Source organism: Salmo salar, chromosome 12, assembly GCF_965601325.2.
Source record: "Salmo salar chromosome 12, fSalSal1, whole genome shotgun sequence".
Taxonomy (NCBI): Eukaryota; Metazoa; Chordata; class Actinopteri; order Salmoniformes; family Salmonidae; genus Salmo; species Salmo salar.
In genome coordinates this window covers 69,988,287-70,011,053 of record NC_138302.1, presented here as the reverse complement: position 1 = coordinate 70,011,053, position 22,767 = coordinate 69,988,287, and the positions used below count along the sequence as shown (strand labels likewise).

General features: G+C 42.9%; 1 protein-coding gene across 1 annotated transcript; it reads right to left on the bottom strand.

The window, feature by feature from the left end:
• Window positions 1–3,266: 3,266 nt before the first annotated feature.
• nbl1 (NBL1, DAN family BMP antagonist) lies at window positions 3,267–16,847 on the bottom strand. The gene is made up of 4 exons (NM_001146436.1): window positions 16,610–16,847; window positions 14,582–14,762; window positions 5,058–5,169; window positions 3,267–4,071 (listed from the first exon to the last, which is right to left on the bottom strand). Exons 2-4 carry the CDS (start codon window positions 14,752–14,754, stop codon window positions 3,826–3,828), a joined length of 531 nt encoding a protein of 176 aa, NP_001139908.1. The 5' UTR covers window positions 14,755–14,762; window positions 16,610–16,847; the 3' UTR covers window positions 3,267–3,825.
• Window positions 16,848–22,767: the final 5,920 nt, after the last annotated feature.

Here is a 22,767-nt window from a genome sequence, read left to right as displayed (position 1 = left end):
AAAAAGTCTCTCTACAGAGGCATTTGGTAGGCCATGTTCTGAATTTGAAGATATGAATTATGAAAGTTAAAAAAAAAATCAAGCATGGGGGTGCCCTTTGTTCATTTTAAGCACCTGCCCCCTTAAAGGTCTGTCCTGTTCCATTTATATTCCTCTATTCTCTTTTATCCCGAATCGCCATTTCCAACCTTTACCTCACTTTGGAAGCTCATCTAACGTTTTTTAACTCTTAAATTATTTTATTTTTTATCCAAGCTCATCTACAGCATCATAGACTTCCTCTCATCTACAGCTCCCACCGTATCACTATGTTAATTATCTGGCTTTTTCAAATGATTAAAAGCTCTGGTAAAGGAGGATCATATTAGTTTGAACCCCTCAAAGATGAGAAGACCAAAGCCATGCAGGGGCACTGCAGCAGACACCCATCTCTTGGCCATACACTGATTTTAGGCAGGTATTATGTAGGTGTACAGGCTCTATTACTGGTAACTTACAGAGGGGACATGGAGGTAGTGATTAATTATCTCTGTAGGCTACGACAGCCAGACATGATGGGGTCCTACGCCTCCACACAACCCCTTCTAATGTCGCGCTCTCACGCTAGCGGATGCAGCAGTCCCTCCCAAACAAACAAATACACACACACACTCACTGACACACTCACGCAATCACTAAACACATTCACTCATCTTCCATTGCTGTCTGTAGGACTGGTCCGGGCTCAGCTGTGGAGTGATGATGACATGGTTGACAATCCATGAATACAAAAATCTCCCTGGAGTGTTTTCTCTCTCGCTCTCGCTCCTGCTCCTATCCCTCCCTCCGTTGATTGACCACTCTGTCATTGAGAGATAAGGGATTGATCAATTTGTTTTACACTAGAGAGACAGACAAGCAAGGCAATCCTTACAATTTCACTTAAACTGAAGTTAATCAGATGGAACAGAGAGGAGGAGAAGGGAGGAGGTAGAGAAGGAGAGGAGAAACAGATTAGAAGGAGAAGATAGTGAGGTTGGATGTAAAAGAAAGGATCAGGGGAGGAGAATAGGGAGATAATTAACATTTTTGAGTAAATTAATTTATCTTGCATCCTGTTTTAAACAGAACCATGAGTTTGTGCTTGGAATAGAGGGAAGGAGATTCGAGAATGAAAATAAGCTTGACGAAAATGACCTTTTACCTGGAAAACCACCCTGGGTAGTCCTCTCCCACTGATACTCAGGTCAACTCCATGCAGTCACACTGACATCTGCTGGTTCATTTGGTTATGGTTGATCTTTATTGTTCGTTACCTAATCATGCTTACTTGTCTATTGAAAGGTTTGAATTTTTTTTACTCAAAACCTGTGTGTTTATTACTTTTCCTCTCAATGCAAAGCAGCTGTAAATTACTGGAACTTCATATCGGCCTGGATCTTTCTAGTGTAGCCTCTGTCTCTCCCTAACGTCAGACACCCCACTGATCCCCTTCACTCCCTGTGTATTGAGCTCTATTGAGCAGAGAGTTGGATTAATGGACTAGCTCAAGCTGTACTCTCTCTCACTCTCTCTCTCTCTCTCTCTCTCTCTCTCTCTCTCTTAGAACTCCTCCTCCAGGCTTTTAGTCACTACCAAACTCTATCTACAACACCCCACTCTGGGTTGCCATGACAGCTCATCAGAAAGATTTCTATTTTAGTGGATTTATAGGTCAAAAGCACTTTGTGATGTAATTATCAGATGACAGTTAACCGCCATAATCCTTAGACACGGGAAAAAAAGTTTAGGATTTATTATTATTATTTATATAAAGTAGGTGTTTGGGGTGGGAAAAAACATGTTACTAAGACATTGTTTAGAAAAAATTGTGTTATTTATCTTTTATTGAAAGTGAAAAATGTCCCTCTGTAGTGGTCATTAGGACGTGAATATGAAAAAATGTACATTACAGTCAATGGGTATAGAAGGTAAAAACCATAGTTACAGCGTCTGGGTGTCCAGTACAGAGGACATTTCTTGATAAGCTCTTATTTAGATATTATTTCATGTTAAAAAATTATTACACAGGCCTGAAAACTCACTTAACCATTAATGAGATATTCACTTACGAGAAACAATTTGAATATCAAACTCACAAAAATTAGCATTAATAATTACTCACACTTCTTTTCAAATTTCCATTAAATGTGCTAATTTTGACGGCAGCCATTTCTTTAAGAACCAGGAAGAAAAAGTTTCCAAGATCACACCACCACACATGTGATAACATTGAAAAGCCCAGACTGTCTTTTCAAAGGGACAACAGGACTTAATACAGAGATATGGACCAAGAACTAGAAAGGACAACTAGGTCCACTAGAAAGGATAAAAATGAATTGCTGGGTCTCAGGAGGATAAAGGTATAAAATACATTGTCCATATGAACTTAAACACAGATAATTGAGCAATTAGCTGGTGGAGGAAAAGGAGTGGGAATTTGCATTCATTTACATTACATTTGAAATTGTGAAAACAGATCATTGATACGTACAATAATGCCTAATTGTTGGTGTGTGTGTGTGTGTGTGTGTGTGTGTGTGTGTGTGTGTGTGTGTGTGTGTGTGTGTGTGTGTGTGTGTGTGTGTGTGTGTGTGTGTGTGTGTGTGTGTGTGTGTGTGTTGGAGTTTTAATGCCTGCCGTTTAATGTTGGTTAAAATGGGTGGAAAGTCCTCTGTGTGTTTGCTCTGTATGTCATTTATCAGTAATCCGTTTCTGTTCTAGAACAACATCCGTGTCCATGGTGACTGCTGCAGGCAGAGAGGAGTGAGGATGAAAACCTGCCCAATACACACAAATCTAAAGTCCACAGTTAGGATCATAACACACACTAAGCCTCTGCACTTTAGTAAACATCAGAAACACTATGGTGTTAGTTGCCTATATTATTGCTAGATTAAAATTATGTAGGTGAGATGAGAAGGACTGTGGATTTAGAGGTAGCCAATGCAAAGAGATGGAAAATGCTGCAACATGTTTTCATATCCTTACACTTCTGTATCCAAATGCTGCATTTGTCTCTTTTCTTCTGATCACAGGACTATTGCATTTACAGCCCATGCATGCTGCTTCATCTCTAGCAAGATGCCCTCTGCAGTATCTTCTTTGCACCAACAGAGAGCAGCATAAACATCTATATGAACATAGGCAGCTGACTAGTTCAAGATCACATTCCCACCACATGATGACAATAATAGACAAAAAGGCATTACGTAAATCATTACAGATAGAACTGCATTGATAAGATTGAACAAAAATAGCTTTATTCTCATAGGAGAAGCAATCATTGGAACATATAGCATTAGGTCAGATACTAATGCAAATTGGTGATAAACAAAAATTAAGGCAAGAAACTTTGTAGCTCTATGCTTTTTTTTATACATTTTTTCAAGACAGATTTACTACAGCTTCAAAAGTCTATAGTTGCGTCAGAGTGCATGCCTGGGTGCATATGTGCATGTGTGTAGGATTGTTATATTGTTGTCCTCCTAAGTGAGAAGTCAGATGACAAAAACAGTTTAGATAAGCTCGTGTCTTTGTATGTGTTCACTTATACTGTGGTTGTCTTGTGAAGAGTACAACATGAGTGAGCTTGGTTGCATGTGCTTTTATAAGCAGTTATCATGTGAAGTGAAGTTTTACTTTCAAAGTGCTTTTAAGCTGTTGAATGAAGAAACAGAGGTTGGATCGAAGAGAAGGGAAATGCATCAAGTGCTGTAACTGTGTGTAGAAGAAACAACTTGTGGAGAGGTTTGGGAGAAGAATCAGGAATGGAGAGAGAGGAAGTGTCAGTGGTGATCCAGCGACCTACCCTCCATCAGATGTGTGTGTGTGTGGCTCTGTGTGTGTGTGAGCGTGCTGAGAGTGTGTGCCGCTGTGGTGGCTCTCTGGTAGGATAGGGGGGTCTTGGGCACTCTCTGATGGGTAGAGCTGCATCAGTGCCCCCTCCTGGGCTCCCTCCTTACTGCAGGACTGGCAGCTGCAGTGGAGGATCCTCTCCACCAGCTTATCCACACGAGGAGCATCATCACTGCCCGGGCAGTCCAAAGTCACCTATTCACACAACGCACAATGCATTACACACATGCCACATGCACCCCCTGCCCCGCCCCCTCAGCACAAACACACACACACACATGCATACACACACACAAAGACAAAGCACTGCCAGGACTTTCTCCTAGAGTCTTCCACACATGTCAGTCTCTGGCAGAGAGATTCAAGACAAAGCCTCTGCATCCATCTTCAAACAATGTAGCCCGCTCTGAGTAATGTTGTGATTTCAGTAAATCAGTCAAGCTTGACACAGCTGCCAGACCAACAATAGGAGGCTGGATCTGAAATAATTTGACAACGGCAGAACAATCAGTCTTGAGAAAACAATTAGCACACTTTTATGCTCAGAGAACTGTTTTTAGTCAAGCTGTAAAAATCCACAAAAATGTTATCCAGCATCAAAGGCATGCCTTTGTGGATCCAAAATAGTCATAATAATAGTCATAATTAATTTATCAACAGCTGGACTGATAAGGCACATTTCCTTTTTCAATATTGTATACAGTACATCAATCAAGTTTTTTCTCGAGGCATGAAGTCACCTCACCTGTGGTCCCAGGCCCACTCCTATCCTACCTGTCTGGCTGCTCTTTAAACTACATACACCTCAACACAGGGCCTTTGTTGTTCCAGGACTCTGGAATCCCTGGCTACTAAACAGGCAGGCCCATTTATAGACAGAGGACAAGAAAAACCTTGAATGAATTAAATGCAGGACCAATTGTGGTTGTGGTCGTGTGTTTCTGTAGGCTACTGGGGTTGTGTGGTTAGGTGTACTAGGGGTTCGTGGAAGTGTCTATATTCAAAGAGTAGTGTTACATTAGCTGGTGTGTGTGTGTGTGTGTGTGTGTGTGTGTGTGTGTGTGTGTGTGTGTGTGTGTGTGTGTGTGTGTGTGTGTGTGTGTGTGTGTGTGTGTGTGTGTGTGTGTGTGTGTGTGTGTGTGTGTGTGTGCGTGCATGTATGTGTTTGCGTGTGTACTTACCACCTCCCACTGAGTCTGTGCAGGCATGCAGGAGTCACAGTGCACCAGAGACTCAGTGGACTGGGGGAAGGTGTTGGGGACGCTGTAGCTGAAGCACTGCCCCAGACATGCCCTGGAAAGATAGGGGAGAGAGGGAGGAAAGAGAAAGAGGGAAGATGTCACCATTCAGCTTTGATATCTGTATATTTCATGGCTGATTTTATTCTAGAGGTGACCATCACACACAGGTCCAGGGCTTGGGCCCAGGACCGTGGGGGCCCAAGAGGCAGCAAAAACAATAACATTATGTAAAAATAATAAAATAAAGGAAATATATACGGTATATATTATACAAGTCATCTCTCTATATATTTTTTTTACTGCAACCGCCAACCACAGGAGGATTCAGGAGCCCGCTTTCAATAAGTGTAGACAGCGTGCTGCTGCTCTGCTAATCATTAGATTGGGGAGGAAAGGGGGTAGGGGGCACACATGGGTAACTGGGGGGCTCTGCCTTGATTGGGTAACTGCATAATAAATAAATGTGCCTGGTCAATTGTGAGTCAGTGGCTCACACATAATTGTTTTTATAATATTTGCTTTATCCAACCACAGGAGCCCGCTATGAATGTTCAAGAAAGAGCATAATTTAGCCACAGAGGATCAATATTTTCTCAAAAATAACTGTGGATTACATTTTATCATAAGAGCATACAGGTAACTGCCAAAATAAAGGAAACACCAACACAACGGTGTTTGGCCACTACGAGCTGCCAGAACAGCTTCAATGTGCCTTGGCCTATATTCTACAAGTGGACCTAAACCATGCCAGGAAAATGCACCCCACACCATGACATGTTATTTGTATCCCTCATTTACTCAAGTGTTTCCTTTATTTTGGCAGTTACCAGTTGACTACAGTCAGGAAGGCCACAATTTGGCCACCAAATATACAACTTGTTGCATTGTGGCCATAGACATATAATCCATAGAAGGGTTTTGGAACCTCTTACCCTTGCAATTTGACTATTAAACTTGTGTGTACACAGGCAATGGCAGCGAGTCCTGACTTGAATGGGAAATGCCATCTATGGATTATATTTCTATGGTTGGTTGCCTATTGCACATTTCTAAATACAATCACGTGAAAAAACATAAAGTTTGGAAAGCAAAGGCCGACTGCTGAAAAATGAAGACTAATCTGTCTGTAAAATCAATATAATATTTTTTTTCTCAACTCCCAATTTTTAGGGAACGCAGTAGGTCTACTGTTTTTCAAAGTAGCTCATCTTGAGATAGGCTATTGCCAAGACGAGCGTATCTTCATCATTAGTGAGTCCGTGTGCCACAGGGAATTTTATTTAGTAGCCTATAGCCTATGATATATAAACAGTACCAGTCAAAAGTTACTCATTCAAGGGTTTTTCTTTCTTTTTAGTATTTTCTACAATGTAGAATAATAGTGAATACATCAAAACTATGAAATAACACGTGGAATCATGTAGAATCAAAAAAGTGGTAAACAAATAAAAAATATATTCTTCAAATTAGCCACCCTTTGCCTTGATGACAGCTTTGCACACTCTTGGCATTCTCTCAACCAGCTTCACCTGGAATGCTTTTCCAACAGTCTTGAAGGAGTTCCCACATATGCTGAGCACTTGTTGGCTGCTTTTCCTTCACTCTGCGGTCCAACTCATCCCAAACCATCTCAATTGGGTTGAGGTCGGGTGATTGTGGAGATCATGTCATCTGATGCTGCACTCCATCACTCTCCTTCTTGGTCAAATAGCCCTTACACAGCCTGGAGGTGTGTTGGGTCATTGTCCTGTTAAAAAACAAACGATAGTGGTAGCCATGCTGGTTAAGTGTGCCTTGAATTCTAAATAAATCACTGACAGTGTCACCAGCAAAACACCCCCACACCATCACACCTCCTACTCCATGCTTCACGGTGGGAACCATTCACCTACTCTACGGTGGGAAACGTTCACCTACTCTACGTCTCACAAAGACACGGCGGTTAGAACCAAAAATCTCACATTTGGACTCATCATTGCTCATGTTTCTTGGACCAAGCAAGTCTCTTCTTATTATTGATGTCCTTTAGTAATGGTTTCTTTGCAGCAATTCAACCATGGAGGCCTGATTCACGCATTCTCCTCTGAACAGTTGATGTTGAAATGTGTCTGTTACTTGAACTCTGTGAAGCATTTATTAGGGCTGCAATCTGAGGTGTAGTTAATTGCCGATTTCTGACTCTGTTAACTCTCATGATCTTATCCTCTGCACCACTGGTAACTCTGTACCTTCCTTTCCTGTGGCGGTCCTCATGAGAGCCAGTTTCATCATAGCCCTTGATGTTTTTTTTGCGACTGCACTTGAAGAAACGTTCAAAGTTCTTGAAATGTTCCGTATTGACTGATCTTCATCTCTTAAAGTAATAATGGACTGTCATTTCTCTTTGCTTATTTGAGCTGTTCTTACCATAATATGGACTTGGTCTTTTACCAAATTGTCACGTCCTGGCCAGTATAAGGTTAATTGTTTTTGTAGTTTGGTCAGGACGTGGCAGAGGGTATTTGTTTTATGTGGTTCGGGGTGGTGTGTTTGTGTAAAGGGTGTTTGATTTAGTATTTCCGGGTTTTTGGTTGATGGTCTATGTGTTTGTATTCTATGGTTAGTCTGGTGTGTGTGTTTCTATGTTTGGTTAATTGGGGTTGGGACTCTCAGTTGAAGGCAGGTGTTGTCTATCTGCCTTTGATTGAGAGTCCCATATATTAGGGTGTGTTTGTGTGTGTGATTGGTGGGTGATTGTTCTGTGTTGAGCTTTGCTTTACCAGACTGTTTGTTAGTTGTTCATTTTTCGGTTTTGTTATTTTGTATGTTCATTTTTGAAGATAATTAAAAATCAAGATGAGCATTCACGTACCTGCTGCGTATTGGTCCTCATTCACCGACAACAGCCGTGACAGAATCACCCACCACCAAAGGACCAAGCAGCAGAGGAAGGAGCAGACGGAGTTCGAGTTGGACTGGCGGGAGAAGTGGACTTGGGAGGAAGTTCTGGACGGGGCCGGACCCTGGCATCAGGCTGGGGATTATCGCCGCCCGCAATGGGAAATTGAGGCAGCCAAGGCAGAGAGGTGGTGGTACGAGGCCATGGACACGCTGAAGGAGAAGCACGAGAGGCACCCCCAAGAAAACATTTTGGGGGGGCACACGGGTAGTTTGGCTAGGCGTAAGAAGAGCCGGAAGCCAGCTACCCGTGGTTATATGGAGGAGCGTATGGGGTGGAGAGCGCTTTGTTTCGCTGAGGAGCGCACTATCTCATCCATACGCACGCACAGTCCGGTGCGCGTTATTCCAGCCCCTCGCAGGTGCCGTGCTAGAGCGGGCATCCAGCCTGGTAGGAGGATGCCTGCGCAGCGCATCTGGTCGCCGGTACGCCTCCGAGGACCAGGCTACCCAACTCCCGCTCTACGCACGGCTACCATCAGGCCCCTGCACAGCCCAGTCTGCCCTGTACGAGCACCCCGCTCGTACAGGGCTACTAGTTCCATCCAGCCAAGGCGGGTTGTGCAGGAGGTAAGATCTAGACCGGCTGTGCGCCTCCATAGCCCTGGGTTTCCAGCTCCTGTCTCTCGTGCGGACCCGGAAGTGCGTCAACCCAGTCCGACTCGTCCTGTTCCCGCTCCCCGCACTAGCCTGGAGGTGCGTGTACATAATCTGGTAAGCCCAGTACCAGCACCACGCACCAGGCTACAAGTGCGTCAACCCAGCCTCGCCAGTCAACAGTCATCATCAGAGCTGCCCGCCAGTCAACAGTCATCATCAGAGCTGCCCGCCAGTCAACAGTCATCACCAGAGCTGCCCGCCAGTCAACAGTCGTCACCAGAGCTGCCCGCCAGTCAACAGTCGTCGCCAGAGCTGCCCGCCAGTCAACAGTCGTCACCAGAGCTGCCCGCCAGTCAACAGTCGTCACCAGAGCTGCCCGCCAGTCAACAGTCGTCACCAGAGCTGCCCGCCAGTCAACAGTCGTCACCAGAGCTGCCCGCCAGTCAACAGTCGTCACCAGAGCTGCCCGCCAGTCAACAGTCGTCACCAGAGCTGCCCGCCAGTCAACAGTCGTCACCAGAGCTGCCCGCCAGTCAACAGTCGTCAGAGCTGCCCGCCAGTCAACAGTCGTCAGAGCTGCCCGCCAGTCAACAGTCGTCAGAGCTGCCCGCCAGTCAACAGTCGTCAGAGAGGTCAGACTGCGCTGAACCGCCGGAGTGGCCAGACTGCGCTGAACTGCCGGTGTGGCCAGACTGCGCTGAACTGCCGGAGTGGCCAGACTGCGCTGAACTGCCGGAGTGGCCAGACTGCGCTGAACTGCCGGAGTGGCCAGACTGCGCTGAACTGCCGGAGTGGCCAGACTGCCCTGAACTGCCGGAGTGGCCAGACTGCCCTGGACTGCCGGAGTGGCCAGACTGCCCTGAACTGCCGGACGTCCCGGGCCAGCTGCCCGACTGCCCGGTGCAGACTGCCCGGACTGTCCCGAGTTGCCAGACTGCCCAGACTGTCCCGAGTTGCCAGACTGCCCAGACTGTCCCGAGTTGCCAGACTGCCCAGACTGTCCCGAGTTGCCAGACTGCCCAGACTGTCCCGAGTGGCCAGACTGTCCCGAGTTGCCAGACTGCCCAGACTGTCCCGACCTGCCAGAGTGCCCAGACTGTCCCGACCTGCCAGACTGCCCAGACTGTCCCGACCTGCCAGACTGCCCAGACTGTCCCGAACTGCCAGACTGGCCCGACTGCCCCCCCGGCGATGCCAGACTGGCCCGACTGCCCCTCGGCGATGCCAGAGTGGCCCGACAGCCTGGAACGGCCGGAACCAGAGCCACCTCCAGAAATAGGTGGGTTGGGGAGGGGGGGTGTAGCACAGTGCCGTCGTTGACGGCAGCCACCCTCCCTTCCCTCCCTTTAGAAAAGGGGACTTTTTGATGGTGTTGCTTGGGGTTATTTTTTAAGGTGCTTCTGGGGTAGCACCTTTAAGGGGGGGGTACTGTCACGTCCTGGCCAGTATAAGGTTAATTGTTTTTGTAGTTTGGTCAGGACGTGGCAGAGGGTATTTGTTTTATGTGGTTCGGGGTGGTGTGTTTGTGTAAAGGGTGTTTGATTTAGTATTTCCGGGTTTTTGGTTGATGGTCTATGTGTTTGTATTCTATGGTTAGTCTGGTGTGTGTGTTTCTATGTTTGGTTAATTGGGGTTGGGACTCTCAGTTGAAGGCAGGTGTTGTCTATCTGCCTTTGATTGAGAGTCCCATATATTAGGGTGTGTTTGTGTGTGTGATTGGTGGGTGATTGTTCTGTGTTGAGCTTTGCTTTACCAGACTGTTTGTTAGTTGTTCGTTTTTCGTTTTTGTTATTTTGTATGTTCATTTTTGAAGATAATTAAAAATCAAGATGAGCATTCACGTACCTGCTGCGTATTGGTCCACATTTTCTGATGACGATTTCGCATTATCGTCAGAAGACGAAGACAACTGTGACACAAATAGGGCTGTCTTCTGTGTACCACCCCTACCTTGTCACAACACAACTGATTGACTCAAACACATTAAGAAGGAAAGAAATTCCACAAATTAACTTTTAACAAGGCACACCTGTTAATTGAAATGCCTTCCAGGTGAAACTGGTTGAGAGAATGCCAAGAGTGTGCAAGGCTGTCATCAAGGTAAAGGGTGGCTACTTTGAAGAATCTCAAATATAAAATATATTTAGATTTGTTCAACACTTCAAGACTGTTGGAAAAGCATTCCAGGGGAAGCTGGTTGAGAGAATGCCATGAGTGTGCTAAGCTGTCATCAAGGCAAAGGGTGGCTACTTTGAAGAAACTAAAATATATTTTGATTTGTTTAATACTTTTTTGGTTACTACATGATTTCATATGTGTTTTGATGTCTTCACTATTATTATACAATCTAGAAAATAGTAAAAATAAAGAAAAACCCTGGAATGAGTAGGTGTATCCAAATTTTGAACTAGTACTGTATATACAAATGTATGTGGACTGTTGCCCCTTCAAACTAGTGGATTCAGCTATTTCAGCCACTCCTATTGCTGACAGGTGTATAAAATCGAGCACACAGTCATGCAATCTCCACAGACAAACATTGGCAGTAGAATGGCCTTACTGAAGAGCTCAGTGACTTTCAATGTGGTACCGTCATAGGATGCTAGCTTTCCAACAAGTCAGTTCGTCAAATTTCTGCCCTGCTAGAGCTGCCACGGGCAACTTTAAAGGCTGTACTGTGAAGTGGAAATGTCTAGGAGCAACAGTGGCTCAGCCACGAAGTGTTTGGCCACACAAGCTCACAGAATGGGACCGCCGAGTGTTGAAGCGCGTACGCATCGTTTGTCCTTTTTTGCAACACTCACTACATCAGCACAATAACTGTTCGTCAGGAGCTTCATGAAATGGGTTTCCATGGCCGAGCAGCCGCACACAAGCATAAGATCACCATGCACAATGCCAAGCGTCAGCCGGAGTGGACTCTGGAGCAGTGGAAATGGATTCTCTGGAGTGATGAATCACGCTTCACCATCTGGCAGTCCGACGGTAGAATCTGGGTTCGGCAGCTGCTACAGCATACAATGACATTCTTGACAATTCTGTGCTTCCAACTTAGTGGCAACAGTTTGGGGAAGACCCTTTCCTGTTTCAGTATGACAATGCCCCCGATGCACAAAACAAGGTCTATACAGAAATTATTTGTTGAGATCGGTGTGGAAGAACTTGACTGGCCTGCACAGAGCCCTGACCTCAACCACATCGAACACCTTCGGGATAAATTGGAACACCAACTAAGAGCCAGGCCTAATCGGCCAACACCAGTACCCGACCTTACTAATGCTCTTGTGGCTGAATGAAAGCAAGTCCCTGCAGCAATGTCATAACTTCTAGTGGAAAGCCTTCCCAAAAGAGTGGAGGCTATTATAGCATATTAATGCCCATGATTTTGGAATGAGATGTTCAACGAGCAGGTGTCCACATACTTTTGGTCACTGTAGTACAGTGCATTCAGAAAGTATTCAGACCCCTTGACTTTTTCCACATTTTGTTTCGTTACAGCCTTATTCTAAAATTGTTTTTTTTTCTTCACGTTTGCACATTTATTAAAAATTAAAAACAGAAATACCTTATTTACATAAGAATTCAGACCCTTCACTATGAGACTAAAAATTGAGCTCAGCTGCATCCTGTTTCCATTGATCATCCTTGAAATGTTTCTACAACTTAATTGGAGTCCACCTGTTGTAAATTCAATTGATTGGACATGATTTGGAAAGGCACACACCTGTCTATATGAGGTCCCACAGTTGACAGTGCATGTCAAAGATAAAACCAAGCCATGAGGTCGAAGGAATTGTCCGTAGACATCCGAGACAGGATTGTGTCGAGGTACAGATCTGGGGAAGGATACTAAATAAATTCTACAGCATTGAAGGTCCCCAAGAACATAGTGGCCTCCATCATTCTTAAATGGAAGAAGTTTGAAATCACCAAGACTCGTCCTAGAGCTGGCCGCCCGGCCAAACTGAGCAATCGGGGAAGAAGGGCCTTGGTCAGGGAGGTGACCAAGAACCCGATGGTCACTCAGACGGAGCTCTAGAGTTCCTCTGTGGAGATGGGAGAACCTTCCAGAAGGACAACCATCTCTGCAGCACTCCACCAATCAGACCTTTATGGTAGAGTGGCCAAATGGAAGCAACTCCTCAGTAAAATGCACATGACAGCCCACTTGGAGTTTGCCAAAAGGCATCTAAAGACTCTCAGACCATGAGAAACAAAATTCTCTGTTCTGATGAAACCAAGATTGAACTCTTTTGCATGAATGCCAAGCGTCACATCTGGAGGAAACCTGGCACCTTCCCTACGGTGAAGCATGGTGGTGGCAACATCATGCTGTGGGGATGTTTTTCAGTGGCAGGGACTGGGTGACTAGTCAGGATCGAGGGAAAGATGAACGGAGCAAAGTATAGCGAGATCCTTGATGAAAACCTGCTCCAGAGCGCTCAGGACCTCAGGCTGGGGCGAAGGTTCACTTTCCAACAGGACAATGACCCTAAGCACAGGAGTGGCTTCGGGGCAAGTCTCTGAATGTCCTTGAGTGGCCCAGCCAGAGCCCAGACTTGAACCTTATCGACATCTCTGGAGAGTCCTGAAAATATCTGTGCAGCAACACTCCCCATCCAACCTGACAAAGCTTGAGAGATCTGCAGAAAAGAATGGGAGAAACTCCCCAAATACAGGTGTGCCAAGCTTGTAGCATCATACCCAAGAAGACTCTATGCTGTAATCGCTGCCAAAAGTACTGAGTAAAGGTTCTGAACACTTATGTAAATGTGATATTTCAGTTTATTTTATTTGTATAAATTAGAAAAAAATTCTAAAACCTGTTTTTGCTTTGTCATTATGGGGTATTGTGTGTAGATTGATGAGGAAAAGAAACAATGTAATCAATGTTAAAAGAAAGCTGTAACGTAACAAAATGTGAAAAGAGTCAAGGGGACTGAATACTTTCCAAAGGCACTGTATATATGTTGCCTCCTCACACTGTACAATATGTTACGCTTCATTGGCCTGGGCTATTGTTTGTTTGAATTAAAGACCAGATTGATCTCAATTTGTGTCAGAAGGTGGGTGGAGCTGGTGCATGAAGTCAGGCGCAGGAGAGCAGAATGAGTGAGCAACTTACTTTACTCAAAATAAAGGCACAAGGTAACAATACACTTGACCAACAATACAAGGTAATAAATTACGCACGGGTGAAAACAGCACCCGTCGAAAACCAGCCATAACGTACCGAATGAACATAGAAGCAATCACGCACAAAAACATGGGGGAAACAGAGGGTTAAATACATGAACATGTAATTGGGGAATGAAACCAGGTGTGTAGAAAACAAAGACAAAACAAATGGAAAATGAAAGGTGGATCGGCGATGGCTAGAAGACCGGTGACGTCGACTGCCGAACGCCGCCCGAACAAGGAGCGGGACCGACTTCGGCGGAAGTCGTGACAGTTTGTGAGAGTAGCCACTGATTTCGGTAATTTGTGTGGTATTACAAAAGATTCAGCTAATGCCTTCTGTCATGTAAATGATGTAGAATAGCATGAAATGCTTTTTTAAAAGGCAAAAAAAAAACGGGCCCTGGTAACAAATGTTCCCCATGTGTGGAAATCCTAAAACAGTTATGATCCCCTGTGTGCACATTCAAATTAGGGTAATATTGGGGTAATTTGGCCATTCAAAGTCAATCTTCATTCCTGCTTTCAGTTATTAAAAGGAGTCATTCACCCTCTTGAAAACAAATGCCTGTGCATGTGTGCTGTGTTGTATGGACTTGTGTGTGTGTGTGTGTGTGTGTGTGTGTGTGTGTGTGTGTGTGTGTGTGTGTGTGTGTGTGTGTGTGTGTGTGTGTGTGTGTGTGTGTGTGTGTGTGTGTGTGTGTGTGTGTGTGTGTGTGTGTGTGTGCGTGTGTGTGCTCCACACTGACCTGTTTTGGATAGAGCGAGGCTGGCAGCCGGTGTGCCCGACTATCTGTGTGATGTTCTTGGCCTCGCACCAAGCGCTCTTGTCAGGGAACAGCGCCAGACGGTTGATGTGAGCGGGCGGTGCTGCTGAACAGAGCGCAAGCAGCGCGCAGCAAATCACAATTCTTTGCCACATGACTGCACCTTAAGGAGGATTAAAAAATAATAATAAAAAAATAATATAATATATATATAGTTATAATAGGTCTAGCCTACTTTACCTGTTGTTAAGTCTTTAATGTATATTGTTTTACATAGCAGACTCTTTTTGCTCAAGAAACCAAATTGTAAAATGTGTGCCATTATATGGTGGATTACATAGCTTTAATATAGCCAGTTGCTGTTTTGCAGCATTCTGTATCCTCTTCTTCAGTAATCCATTTAAACACGGTAATGACCTGCACTGAGCTGTGCTCACATGGCCGAATTGGCTCTGGATTTGCCAAGTGGAGAAAAACAATTTGCTTGGCTCAAAGTAGCCCAGCAGACAGAGGGAAAAAGGAAGAGACCGAGGGGGAGAGAGGGGAGATGTCTGCTTGATACACACTAAGAACATAGTTTCATTCCAGTTTTTCTAATCTGTTGTGTAATGCCATTACATCTTAAATATGACAATGGCCAGTGACAGTGTCTTGTGAAAGACTAACGTGTGGCCTTGTGTCAACTGTTGTCTAGTTCAGTGGTTCTCAAACCTCTCCTCAGGAACCCCCAGCCGTTCCAGCGCTAGCACACCTGATTCAACTTGACAATTAACACAATAATGAAACCTATGCCATTTTGACCATATAACATGGCTAAATACGAAAAAAGAACACTGTATTGTTCTTCAAAATGTTTTTTCTAGCACCTTTTGAAATAGAGAAAGGTGGGTTATATACAGCACCAAAAGTAGTTTTAACAAGGGTTGTAACGACAGTGAAACTTTTTTTTTTGTGCTATATAGAACCTTAGGAACGGGTTCTTTAAAGCACCATAAAGGTTGAATTTAGAACCATATGAGAATGATTCTTTAAATAACCTCCAAAAAGGGTTCTAGTATAGCACCCAAAAGGGATCCGCTATCGTTACGAGTCAAATAACCCTTATTTGGCACTAGATAGAACCATTTGTTTTTAGTGTGTACCACCTGACTCTAATAAACTATCAACCTCCACAAAATCTTTTCTCTGGTTTCTTTTAAAGCTGCGTAGGTCGGTTTCGTCATTTACAAACGTCTACAAAAAAACTCTCTTGTTTCTTATAAAGTTAATGGGTCACGTAATTTCGGCTACAAACCTTTCCACAAATACAGTTTTACTTCCATGGACTTTTTAGTATTGAAGACGCTTTGCTGTGCCTTCGGGCAAATAACATTCCTAAAGAATTCAATATCCCTGTGGAACGACCAACTGCCCTGCGGCTGTAAAATAGAGAGCGTGAGAGGCGATTGGTGAGGGAAGGCATTACAAGAAGAAGCGCACAAGAAGCTGTGGAAAATGAAAATACGTGCTAATTCTACAGATGGGCTACTTCATGCATTCTAGCGCTTTTTTTGCACTAATGTAATTATACACATTTTGCCTTTATAGGTCTAATTACTTGAATGAGTAAACCTTTTGACTCTATGGGCCTAGTTTATAATCAGGTCATAAGATATGTATAATGCTGAACCATTATTCTAAGAACAAGGCTACAGTGTATAGCAAAATAACTGACAAACAGGAGAATTAAATAGGGTAAAACTAAAATATTTTATGATAATGTAGGACTATATGTTCAGCAAATAATCATCAGACAGCTCCACAGAACAGAACCCCACGAAACAATTACGACGCGCTTCTCAAAAGGGAAAGGTCAGTTTTCCGGACAAATTACAGCTCTCAATAAACACTGTATCGGAGTTTGCAACGTGACATTTTGTGTTGTAACTCTTTGGCATCTCTCCCAGACAGAGAAAGGGATCAAAACTTTGCGTCTGGATAGGCTGTTAGTTTAAAAAAGCGTTCACTTACCGTTGGGAATCACCGAAATGCAGCAATATCCCGCTGAGACCCCTCACTAGATCTTCAACGCCCGTCTCTCCCAACCCTCCCTCGCCACCCGTCCCGCAGGAGACAGGAGAGATGCGTGGAGTCTATGCGCTGTAGTTGCTACTTGGAAATGGAAAATATAACTGCTTTCAGAAAGGCAAGGTTCATAGAAAACAATTACATCATCCGCCAGAGAGAGACGGTCATATGGAGAGGGGTGAGGAGATAGTGTGCATTAGAAACTATCTGTCTCTCAGTCCATCAGCGCACTGGGTCCCTCCCCTCCCGTCCGTGCTCTATCCCTCCCGTCCGGAGTCCGTTTCCACCTCTTCTCCCCAAAAACGTTTCACCGGTAGGCTGTCATTTCGGTGAAGCTGTAAGCTACTCCGTTCTCTCAAACTTTATCTCGCCTTTGCTTTGGTCGCTGGATTTGGGTATAGGCGCGGCTGCGCCTCCAGAAAGGAGTCCCGCTGTGTCTTTGGACGAGCGGGAACGTGAGGGGGAAAATGAGTTTGGCAGGTCTGAATTTTAACAGTTTAACAGCGAAGGGAGCCGCTCTCAATTTCAGGTCATAGGCCTACAACACCGCATAGGCATCAGACCCGTTCTGTGCAAAACGCAGGAATTGTCCCAGTTCATTTTTCTCGTGCACCGTGTCAGCTCTCTTTGCTTTCACTCACAAGAGGGTTTTTGGGAGCAAAATGTTTATAAGCTTATAGTCATTTGTTGATTCATTTAGAAAATAATTGTGAAATATAGCTGCAAGCAGCAATGAACGGGGTTCACAGGATGACAGAAAGGACACAAGATCAGTTGGATACCAAGGACGACGCATATGAAGTTTAGTCTAGTGCTGTAGGTAGATTAGTTTCAGCTGGTAATCATTCTTAAAGTCATTACTTAATGTATTGAGTTTAAATACCAATTCTGGGGTCAATTTGACTAATGGATTATGTTAAGATCTGTGAAATATTTTCAGCGTAACTTTGAATGCAGCAACTGTTCATTCTCAAATTCATTAGAGACTAATTCAGTGGGGTCCGAAATGATTGACACCCTTGATAAAGATAATAATTACTTTATTAAATAATTAATTCAAATACTGAGCTATATTTTATGTAAAAAATAATTGGTAAATAATATTTATACTAATACAATTGCTCAGAGAAAGAGATTTTGTTCAACAAGTAATATTTTCCTCTCTCAAATGGGTAGGGGTAAAAATTGCCCCCCTACAGATTCTTATAAAGTAGAAGAATGTTTAGTATTTGGTCCCATATTCCTAACATGCAATGGCAGTGGTGTAAAACACTTAAGTAAAAATACTTTCAAGTACTTCTTAAGTAGTTTTTTTGCAGTATGTTTACTTTACTATTTATATTTTTGACTACTTTTACTTCACTACATTTCTAAAGAAAATAATGTACTTTTTACTCCGTACATTTTCCTTGACACCCAAAAGTACTCATTACATTGTCAAATTCACACACTTATCAAACGGACATCCCAGCTGCCTCTGATCTGGCAAATTCACTAAACACAAAGACTTCCTTTGTACAGATGTCTGAGTGTTGGAGTGTGCCCCTGGCTAGCCGTAAATTAAAAAACAAGAAAATGGTGGTGTGTGATTTGCTTGATATAAGGAATTTGAAATGATTTATACTTTAACTTTTGATACTTAAGTATATTTCAGCAATTACATTTACTTTTTATACTTAAGTATATTTAAAATCAAATACTTATAGACTTTTACTCAAGTACTATTTTACTGGCTGACATTCACATTTGTCATTTTCTATTAAGGTATCTTTAATCCCGTTTTAGGTATGACCCAGATGCAGACAGTGTTGAAGAAACAAAAGTTTATTTCTAAACAGGGGCAGGCAAACGACAGGTTAAAGGCAAGCAGGGGTCAATGATCCAGAGAGGGTGCAAAGGGTCCAGAATGGCAGGCAGGCTCAGCGTCAGGGCAGGCAAGGGTCAATAATCCAGTTAGGTGGGGTAAGGTACAAAAACAGCAGGCAGGCTCAGGGTCAGGGCAGGCAGAACGGTCAAACCGGGATGGACTACCAAACAGGTGCAAGAAACAGGCAGGAGCAGGGGAACAAACGCTGGTAGGTTCTATGAACAAATGAACTGGCAACAAACAAACAGAGAACACAGGTATAAATACACAGGGGATAATGGGGAAAATAGGCGACACCTGAAGGGGGGTGGTGACAATCACAAAGACAGGTGTGAAACAGATCAGGGTGTGACATCTTTACTTTTACTTAAGTATAACAATTGGTTACTTTTTCCACCACTGCACAATGACTACATCAAGCTTGTGACTATAAACTTGGTTGCATTTGCAGTTCGTTTTGATTGTGTTTGATTATTTTGTGCCCAATAGAAATGAATGGTAAATAATGTAGTGCCATTTTGGAGTCACTATTATAAATAATAATAGCATATGTATCTGAGCACTTCTACATTAATGTGGATGCTACCATGATTATGGATAATCCTGAATTAATTGTGAATAAAGATGAGTGAGAAAGTTAGAGGGTCAAAGATCAAACCCCCAAGAGATGCTAACCTTTCACCTTTACCAATAACAGGGGAGGTTAGCATGTCTTGGTGGTATGATCTTTGACCCTTCTAACAGCTCCACCTACAGGCCAGTCGGTGCCATTTTTGTTTACCAGGTTACTCATTGCCTCTAGTTTCTGTGTGCCAAATTTAAAAAAGTAAACAATCTATGCTTGAGTTATTTGACAATGTCAAATAATTTTTTTAATCTAAGAATAGCTTCACTGTGAACCCCTACATATTGCAAATAGTGACAAATGCATCACTTGTGTCAGTTCACACTTCCTTTTGATTTATTGTATTGCCTATCTTATTTACCATGTATGAATGTGTCATTCAATGTGTTTCTATAGGCTAGTAGCAGTAAGGCCAAATTCAATGTCTCATCAAATATATATATATATATATATATATATATATATATATATATACACACACCTACAAGGGTACAAAAATTCAAAATCAAACAGCTAAATGATCCATGGTATGACCATCTTAAAACAATATGACCATCTGTGTTAGATTAGTAGACCCCCCTCTGGCTCAGAGTGGAAGTGTAGATACAGTAGGCAGGCCATGCATGCTGTCCTTGAGGGCCAGACTGTTCAGGTTGGTTTTGTCCCAATCTTTGAATAAGCCACTGATTAATACCTTGACAACAATGAATGGACCTTCCAATAAATCTATTGAGGAAGTAAGTGCCAGAGACAAATTAAAACCAGCAGACGCTCCTTAGATCATGACTCATGAGCTGTGCTGTCCCAGACTGCCAGTGGTTGTTCCACATTAGGATTTGGTATAATGGAGGAATTTTGCCTCTCTATGAACAGAAATGTCTTCAACAGCCACTACAGTGATGGAACTCTATTTTCCTCAAATAAAATCTGTGCATGCTGCCCTGGCACTGCGCTCTGTCTCTCTCACTCCCTCATGTCAGTTCTGGCTGCAGAACAGACCACATCTGATGGAAAAATTGTTGTAATTATGATTCTGACATGCATATGATATGCAGGTTAGCGTTTTTTTGTCGTGAATCTTGTTCTGGAGGCAGCTCTGCTGAGCAGTCACTAGCTGGCACAGCCATAAAGTCATAAAATTTGATTTTAAACCTAAATCCTAACCTTAACCACAATACTTAACCTAATCCTAACCTTAAATGATGACCAAAAATATAATTTTTGTATTCATACATTTTTACAATATAGGTAATTTTGACTTTGCAGCTGCCCTATCTAAGGGGAAATAGTTCAGTTCTGCCTCCAGGATAAGACTACTGATAATAAACGCCAACCTGCATATGATATCTGAACCAGCTCTGTGTTCTCTGATTAGTGGCAAGGTTAATAGTGATTATGATTGTCGTTCTGGAGAATCTGTCAGACAGGCACAGACAGGTACCCTCTTATGCCCCAGAAATCTATCCCCACTTCCCTCCCCCTCTGCAAGTGTGCAGCTTTGATTGTATCCATAAGCCCCCATGCACTCTTGCAGACAAATACTATATTAATAGACAGGGGAAGAGTGAAATAGCGGAATCTGTTTTTGAGAGGATGCCAACATATACTCCTTACTTTGTAACTAATGCATTGCAGAATGCGTGCAGGAGTGTTTACATGTACTGTATGTGTGTGTAAGAGTGTGTCTCTGTCTATCTTTGCTCGTGTGAAAGAACGTTTGTTTATATACTGAACAAAAATATAAACGCAACATGCAACAATTTCAAAGATTTTACTGAGTTACAGCTCATAGAAGTACATCAGTCATTTGAAATACATTCGTTAAGCCCTAATCTATGAATTTCACGACTAGGAAGGAGTGCTGCCATGGCTGGGCACGGGAGGGCATAGGCCCACCCACTGGGGAGACAGGCCCGGCCAATCAGAATGAGTTTTCCCCACAAAAGGGCCTTATTACAGACATGATAGAGAAATGAACATTAAATTCTCTGGCAACAGCTCTGGTTGACATTCCTACAGTCAGCATGCCAATTATATGCTCCCTCAAAACTTGCGACATCTATGGCATTGTGTTGTGTGACTAAACAGCACATTTTAGAGTGGCCTTTTATTGTCTACAGCACAAGGTGCACCTGTGTAATGAGCATGCGGTTTAATCAGGTTCTTGATAGGTCACACCTGTCAGGTAGATGGATTATCTTGGCAAAGGGGAAATGCTCCCTAACAGGGATGTAAACAAATTTGTGCACAAAATTTGAGAAACAAGCTTGTTGTGTATGGAACATTTCTGGGATCTTTTATTTCAGCTAGTGAAACATGGGACCAACACTTTACATGTTGCATTCATATTTATGTTCTATATATATAAAAAAAAAAACACACATACATATACACACAGTACCAGTTAAAAGTTTGGACACACCTACTCATTCAAGGGTTTTTCTTTATTTTAACTATCTTCTACATTGTAGAATGTTAGTGAAGACATCAAAACTATGAAATAACACATATGGAATCATGTAGTAATCAAAAAAGTGTTAAAATATATTTTGATTTGTTTGTTAGATTCTTCAAAGTAGCCACCCTTTGCCTTGATGACAGCTTTGCACACTTTTGGCATTCTCTAAACCAGCTTCACGAGGTAGTCACCTGGAATGCATTTCAATTAACCTCTTACATCTAGACGTTCCGCTAGCGGAACACCTGCTCCAATATCCAATGATGGGCGTGGCGCGAAATACAAATTCCTCTAAAATCCGAAAACTTCCATTTTTCAAACATATGACTATTTCACAGCATTTTAAAGACAAGACTCTCGTTAATCTAACCACACTGTCCGATTTCAAAAAGGCTTTACAGCGAAAGCGAAACATTAGATTATGTCAGCAGAGTACCCAGCCAGAAATAATCAGACACCCATTTTTCAAGCTAGCATATAATGTCACAAAAACCCAGAAGACAGCTAAATGCAGCACTAACCTTTGATGATCTTCATCAGATGACACACCTAGGACATTATGTTATACAATACATGCATGTTTTGTTCAATCAAGTTCATATTTATATTTATATTCATATTTATATCAAAAAAAAGTGTCACGTTAGAGCAGAGATCCTTTGTAATGGATAGAGATGGCAAAGAAGTTCAAGAAATGGTCAGACAGGGTACTTCCTGTACAGAATCTTCTCACGTTTTGGCCTGCCAAATGAGTTCTGTTATGCTCACAGACACCATTCAAACAGTTTTAGAAACTTTGGAGTGTTTTCTATCCAAAGCTAATAATTATATGCATATTCTAGTTTCTGGGCAGGACTAATAATCAGATTAAATCGGGTATGTTTTTTATCTAGCCGTGAAAATACTGCCCCCTAGCCATAACAGGTTAACAGGTGTGCCTTGTTAAAAGTTAATTTATGGAATTTCATTCCTTAATGCATTTGAGCCAATCAGTTGTTTCGTGACAAGGTAGGGGTGGGTATATAGAAGATAGCCCTATTTGGTAAAAGTCCATATTTTGGCAAGAACAGCTCAAATAAGCATAGAGAAACGACATGGTCAGTCAATCCGGAAAATTTCAAGAACTTTGAAAGTTTCAAAGTGCAGTCGCA

What these genes read in the sequence shown, in the direction of transcription:
- nbl1 (NM_001146436.1), bottom strand. Translation starts at nt 14,754, where the DNA reads ATGTGGCAAAGAATTGTGATTTGCTGCGCGCTGCTTGCGCTCTGTTCA. An exon ending in CCTCGCTCTATCCAAAACAG is followed by an intron (nt 5,170 to 14,581) that starts GTCAGTGTGGAG and finishes CTATCTTTCCAG; the next exon opens with GGCATGTCTGGGGCAGTGCT. An exon ending in CACAGACTCAGTGGGAGGTG is followed by an intron (nt 4,072 to 5,057) that starts GTAAGTACACAC and finishes TTGTGTGAATAG; the next exon opens with GTGACTTTGGACTGCCCGGG.